Genomic DNA, 6,000 nt, shown 5'->3' on the forward strand with positions numbered 1-6,000 from the left:
ATGCTGGGCCTGGAAGGGGTGGGGATGGAAGGGGCCCCAGGTGGGCGTGTCCACAGCTCTGCTTCCCAACCACAGTCTGGACAATCATGCTACTTCTGGGGTTTCTCAAAGCCTGAGGGATGTTTCAGGAGTTTCTCAATCGTAAAGATACTGAGGAAGGCCCTGCTGTGACCCAGGTGATAACGTTAAGGATTTTAACACTCACTTCTTTGGCAGCGCAGGCAGCTTCGGAAGGAGGAGGTTCGATTCATCCTCAGCATCGAAACATGAAGCGAGAACACTGAAATTTAAAACAAGGAATCACCGATGGTTTGGCTTCATTTCCTGAGAAGACGATGAATTTTAACAGATGAATATTCAGCGCCCAAAGCATCATCCACATTCAGGGGGGAAAACAAAATAACTGATTTAAACAGTTATTATATCTAATATTTCCTTCAAATTATCATTATCTTCTTAAAGAGAATGAGGCAAGCATTCAGTGCAAATCGGAGCATCATTAGATGACCACAGAGCACTCCCAGCATTGTTTGTGAGAATATGCATGGCAGAGGTGAGACGATTCAGTGTCGCTGAGCAATCCACATGTCAGACTAAGAAGGGTTGGTTTTTATACCTCGCTTTTCACTACCTGAAGGAATCTCTAAGCGGCTCACAATTGCCTTCCCTTCCTCTCCCCCTTCCTCTCCCTGTGGGGGAGGCGGGGCTAAGACAGCCTGTGACCGTAATGATGATGAAGAAGAAGAGTTGGTTCTTATATGCCCCTTTTCTCTACTCAAAGGAGTCTCAAAGCAGCTTACAGTCGCCTTCCCTTTCCTCTCCCCACAACAGACACCCTGTGAGGGAGGGGAGGCTGAGAGAGCCCTGATATTCCTGCTCAGTCAGAACAGCTTTTTCAGTGCTCTGACAAGCCCAAGGTCACCCAGCTGGCTGCATGTGGGGGAGGAGTAGGGAATCAAGCCCAGCTCCCCAGATGAGAAGTCCACACTCCTAACCACTGCACCAAGCTGGCCCCTGCTGTTCAGAGTTCTGTCCACTGGAGTGCTGGTATCCTTTCGGAACTGGAGAGCAATGGAGAACTATGGAAAAGGCACAGATGGAAAGAGAAGGGCTAAGAGGACGACTTCCCATAACACTGGCGGCTGGTCTGTTTCTGAGTTCAGTTCCAGGTGCTGGGTATGACCTCTGAAGGCCGCCATGGCTTGGGGCTGACAAATGTGAAGGGCCATTTCTTTCCATGTGTTCCAGGGTACCACTATAGTCCTCCCGGCCCTGCAGAAAAGGCTCCCTGAAGAAGTGAGAGCTCCTTGGAACTCTTCAGGAGGCGCTACACAACTTGCCTGCCTGTCTGCCAGGGCTTTTGAAGGGGATTTCAAGGGCAGGGATCTTTTTTCTTTTTATTTGTGGTACATGAGTGTATGTATGTGAAGGGTGGGGGAGATATCTGGGATTAGTTATTTTAATTCTGGTTTTAAACTAAGAACATTCTTGACTGTTATTGTAAGCCATCTTGAACAACAAGAAAAAGTGGAATATAAATGTTTTAAGAAATAAGTCAATAAATCCCAGCTTTCCAGAACGGCACTAGAAGTGTCTACACACGTAAACTTTTGCTCTTCCGCGCCTCCACGATGGCACAACAAGATCAGGGTGAAAAGGAGAACCCCATGCGGGAGCTGCACACCTGCAAACTTTGCCTGAACACCTGTGTCGGGGAGAGTGATGACATTCCTCACCCGGGCAGCCAAAGTGCTGGAGCAGTTCACGGGCCAGACGCCTGCCTTCTCAAAAGCTCGATACACTGTCAGATCTTTTGGGATCAGGAGAAATGAGAAGACTGCTGTTCACTGCACTGTCCGTGAAGCCAAAGGTGAGGAGACCCCTGAGAAGGGGCTGAAGGTGTGAGAATATGAACTGAGGAAGAACAACTTCTCAGACCGGCAACTTTGGAAGCCAGGAGCCCATTGATCTGGGCATTAAATATGACCCCAGCATTGGAATCTATGGCTTGGATTTCTACGTGGTTCTGGGTCAGCCAGGCTTCAGCACTGCTGACAAGAAGCACCGAACCGGCAGTATTGGGGCCAAGCACCGGATCAGCAAGGAGGAAGCCATGCGATGGTTCCAGCAGAAGTCTGATGCCATCGTCCTTCCTGGCAAAGAAACAGTCGCTGTCCCAAGAAGAGTTAATGAAGTTCTCCATTGTTTAAAAAGAAAAAAAAACACGTAAACTTTCTGTTTGCAAGAGCTCCCGTGCATCGCTGCTCGGAGACGGCTGTTCCCACGGGTAAGAAGCAAGCAGCTACCTGCAGGCTCCCAGAGGAAATCCCAGGGCTTACCTGCTTTCTACCGTGACTTCCATCCAGTGCATGTACGTGATGGGAGCGTCCACGGAGAAAGAGTGCAGGCTTTCCGGCTTCTCTACGTCACACAGGATAACTTTCTTTGTATCGGCGAGTCCGAAAGCTAAAACTACAGAAAGAACATCAGCCCACTAGAGTGTGCAGCTGGCCTCAACCAGGCCTTTTTGGTCCTAGCTCCAGGACCCGGTGGGATGCTCTCCCTGGTGAGATGAGGGCCCTCTGGAAACTTCAGCCATTTTGGGGGGCCTGCTAGGCAGAGCTGTCCTACCTGGCCTAGGAGGCCACTGAGGATACAATGACCCCCCTGCTCCTAAACCATCAATGTTCCACCCACAAACAAAACATCAACCCACCCAAATGAAATTCTCCCCCAAAATATATGACAGCTGTTTTATCCATGCGCATTAATTATTTATATTCTGTTAAATGCCCTGAGTTATCATTATTATTATGTTATTATAATAATTATTATGCACTTCAAGATAGGTGCCAGCAGGACCTCTGACATAACACATCCGTCTCAACACCTTACTTTTGCCATCCGGTCGCCACGCAAGGGCTGTGACTTCTTTCCCAGTAGTTTCGCTTGGCGGCAGACTCCAGACTCGCTGAAAATTTGCCAGTCGATGTAGTAAGACCTAAAAAGAGATCGAGAAAGAGGTTTTCTTTAAGCGAGACAAACAAGACTAAGAGCCCGATGGAGGGACTGATGGTACCAGAGCATGGCTGAAGTTGGGTTTGCAAGAGGTTATATAGGGTGCCCCCCCCCGAAAAAAAAAACAGATCCTGTTTCACTCAGGAAAATCTGGAAGCAAAAACAGATTGAAAGAGCATTATCCAACGTGTGCGGAAACAGGAAAATCTACTTCTAAACTGCACAGAAAGAGCATTATCCAACGTGTGCGGAAACAGGAAAATCTAAACTGCACAGAAAGTGCATTATCCAACAGGGGCTGTTGCAAGCAACGGCATTACGTTGGCTTGACTGTGATTTTAAATAATGCTCACTTGGAAGCCTCTGGAAAAAGGCAGGCTAAAAGGACTGTCAATCAACAACCCATCTCCCCAGCCCACAACGGCAAGTATTCAGGACGGCCTCCCGCTCTCCTTACCTCTCCGACTTTGTTTGCAAGGGCGATCAGATCCCTCTTGGGGGACCAGGCCATGAAGAGGATCTCTTGCGGCAGCTGCTTCTCGCCCACTTGCCGGAAAGCAGGCATGGCTGTAGCGGCAGCTCCCTGAAACCACAGGCAAAAAGAGGCGTATGCCCGAGTTTCTGAGTGTCACCACCTGGATTTCATGGCTGATGTTCAGAATCAGAATCACAGAGCTGGAAGAGTCCACCAAGGGCCATCCAGTCCAGCCCCCCTCCTCTTTAGGGACAAAAATCGCACCCTCCTGACAGGTGCCCATCTAATCTCCTCCTCAAAACTTCCAATGAAGGAGACTCCACCACCCTCTGAGGCCACATATTCCATCTATGAACAGGATGATGTTGTGAGCTACTTTGGCTCCCCACACAAAGGAGAAATGGCTGAATAAAATAGCCCCATATCTCCCTAGAAAAATGGTTGCCGACTCTGGCAACCCTACATTCACTGCAGCCCAAACATGCCCAAAGTGGGGCAGGGTTGCAGGGAACACCCAAAGAGAACCACCCCCCACCCGTGCCTGCCTTAAAATCATAGAATTGGAAGGTACCCCCCAGGGTCATCTAGTCCAACCCCCAGCAAAATGCAGGAAATTCACAAGTACTTGCCCTCCCACAGTATCCCCAATTTCATGCCCAAGTGATGCCCCCTCCCCCCAAAACAACCCAGAATATCTGGCCAGTCTGGCCTGGAGGAAATTCACCTCCGGACTCCAAGGTGGGGGTCAGTAGCTTCCTGGGGATGCACTAAGGCAGGGGTAGTCAAACTGTGGCCCTCCAGATGTCCATGGACTACAATTCCCAGGAGCCCCCTGCCAGCAAACGCTGGCAGGGGGCTCCTGGGAATTGTAGTTCATGGACATCTGGAGGGCCGCAGTTTGACTACCCCTGCACTAAGGGGTCACAAGAGCCAAGCACTGACTTGGGGTTGACAGATCCCCCCTGGGCACTGGTAGGAGATGGGGGGAGGGGGTTGCCAGATCTGTGATGGGAGATTGGGGGGCGGTGCCTGCAGAGGACAAAGGTCTCCATGGGGCACAGGGCCATCCAGCCCACCCTCCAGACTCCCGGGGTAGCCAAACTATGGCTGTCCAGAGGTCCATGGACCACAATTACCATGAGCCGCTGCCAATGCTGCCAGGGGCTCATTGTCTGGAGAGCCACAGTACCTCCCCCCTGCAGTGCAGAGCATCCCCTTCCTCCCGGGGAACGGGCGCCAGATTACAGAGCCCCCCCTGCCAGGCCGGGACATCTCCCGGCCCCACCTGGAGGCTGGCCTCCCTGCAGACCGCCGCCCGCCCCTTTCTTCCCCATTGCCCTGGAAGCTCCAACCTGCAGCGGCGCCTCTTTCCTCCCGGCCGGCATGGGGAGCAGCCCGCCCGCCCGCTCTTCGCGGCTCCTCGGCGGCTTCCGGAGGCAGGCCCAGGACGGGACCGTGACGTGAGTCCGGGGCGGCGCTCGCACGTTCCCCCTCGCAGGCTCCGGCAGGGCTGGGCGGGTGCCAACTCCAGGAGATAGGAGCCAGGGAAACCTCACGTGGAGAAGGGGCGTCAGCAGAGAGAAGGGATAGCTGGAGCAGGGGTCCATGCAAGGGTTAGAGGGGGGAGGCCGGGTGGTGGCTCTCCGGATGGGCAAGGACTACCCTGACCATGAGCCCATGGTTGTCCCTGCACATCTGGAAAGCCTGCTGGCAGGGGCTCATGGTCATGGTAATCCCGGGGCATCTGGAGAGTCAGCCTACAGGGGCTCATGGTCATGGTAGTCCCTGAGGATCTGAGAGTCAGCTGACAGGGGCTTATGGTCATGGTAGACCCTGGGCATCTGGAAAACCAGCCTGCAGGGGCTCATGGTCATGGTAGTCCCTGAGGATCTGAGAGTCAGCTGACAGGGGCTTATGGTCATGGTAGTCCCTGAAGATCTGTAGAGCCAGCTGACAGGGGCCTGAGGATCTGTAGAGTCAGCTGACAGGGGCTCATGGTCATGGTAGTCCCGGGGCATCTGGAGAGTCAGCCTGCAGCGGCTCATGGTCATGGTAGTCCCGGGGCATCTGGAGAGCCAGCCTGTAGGGGCTCATGGTCATGGTAGGCCCTGAGGATCTGAGAGTCAGCTGACAGGGGCTTATGGTCATGGTAGTCCCTGAAGATCTGTAGAGCCAGCTGACAGGGGCCTATGGTCATGGTAGTACCTGAGGATCTGTAGAGCCAGCTGACAGGGGCTCATGGTCATGGTAGTCCCTGAGGATCTGAGAGTCAGCTGACAGGGACTCATGGTCATGGTAGTCCCTGGACATCCAGAGCCAGCTGGCAGGGGCTCATGGTCATGGTAGTCTCTGGGCATCCGGAGAGCCAGCTGGCTGGGGCTCATGGTAGTCCCTGGGTATCTGGAGAGCCAGCTGGCAGGGGCTCATGGTCATAGTAGTCCTTGGGCATCTGGAGAGCCAGCTACCAGGGGCTCATGGTCATTGTAGTCCCTGGGCATCTGGAGAGC

The 6,000-nt window shown here is 53.0% G+C and overlaps 1 protein-coding gene and 1 pseudogene across 1 annotated transcript in view; one reads left to right on the forward strand and one right to left on the reverse strand.

Moving 5' to 3' along the window:
* The window catches only part of ANAPC4 (anaphase promoting complex subunit 4), a 30,867-nt gene extending 25,920 nt beyond the window's left edge, over positions 1 to 4,947 (reverse strand). The window contains exons 1-5 of the mRNA XM_077301501.1: positions 4,846 to 4,947; positions 3,476 to 3,601; positions 2,896 to 3,001; positions 2,340 to 2,472; positions 206 to 280 (exon numbers count right to left, since the gene is read on the reverse strand). Of these exons, the coding sequence (XP_077157616.1) occupies positions 206 to 280; positions 2,340 to 2,472; positions 2,896 to 3,001; positions 3,476 to 3,601; positions 4,846 to 4,878 (473 nt within the window). The 5' untranslated portion in view covers positions 4,879 to 4,947. The remainder of the gene's footprint in view (positions 1 to 205; positions 281 to 2,339; positions 2,473 to 2,895; positions 3,002 to 3,475; positions 3,602 to 4,845) is intronic.
* On the forward strand, positions 1,632 to 2,257 carry LOC143819637 (large ribosomal subunit protein uL5 pseudogene; annotated as a pseudogene).
* Positions 4,948 to 6,000: the final 1,053 nt, after the last annotated feature.

Source organism: Paroedura picta, chromosome 10, assembly GCF_049243985.1.
Source record: "Paroedura picta isolate Pp20150507F chromosome 10, Ppicta_v3.0, whole genome shotgun sequence".
Classification (NCBI taxonomy): Eukaryota; Metazoa; Chordata; class Lepidosauria; order Squamata; family Gekkonidae; genus Paroedura; species Paroedura picta.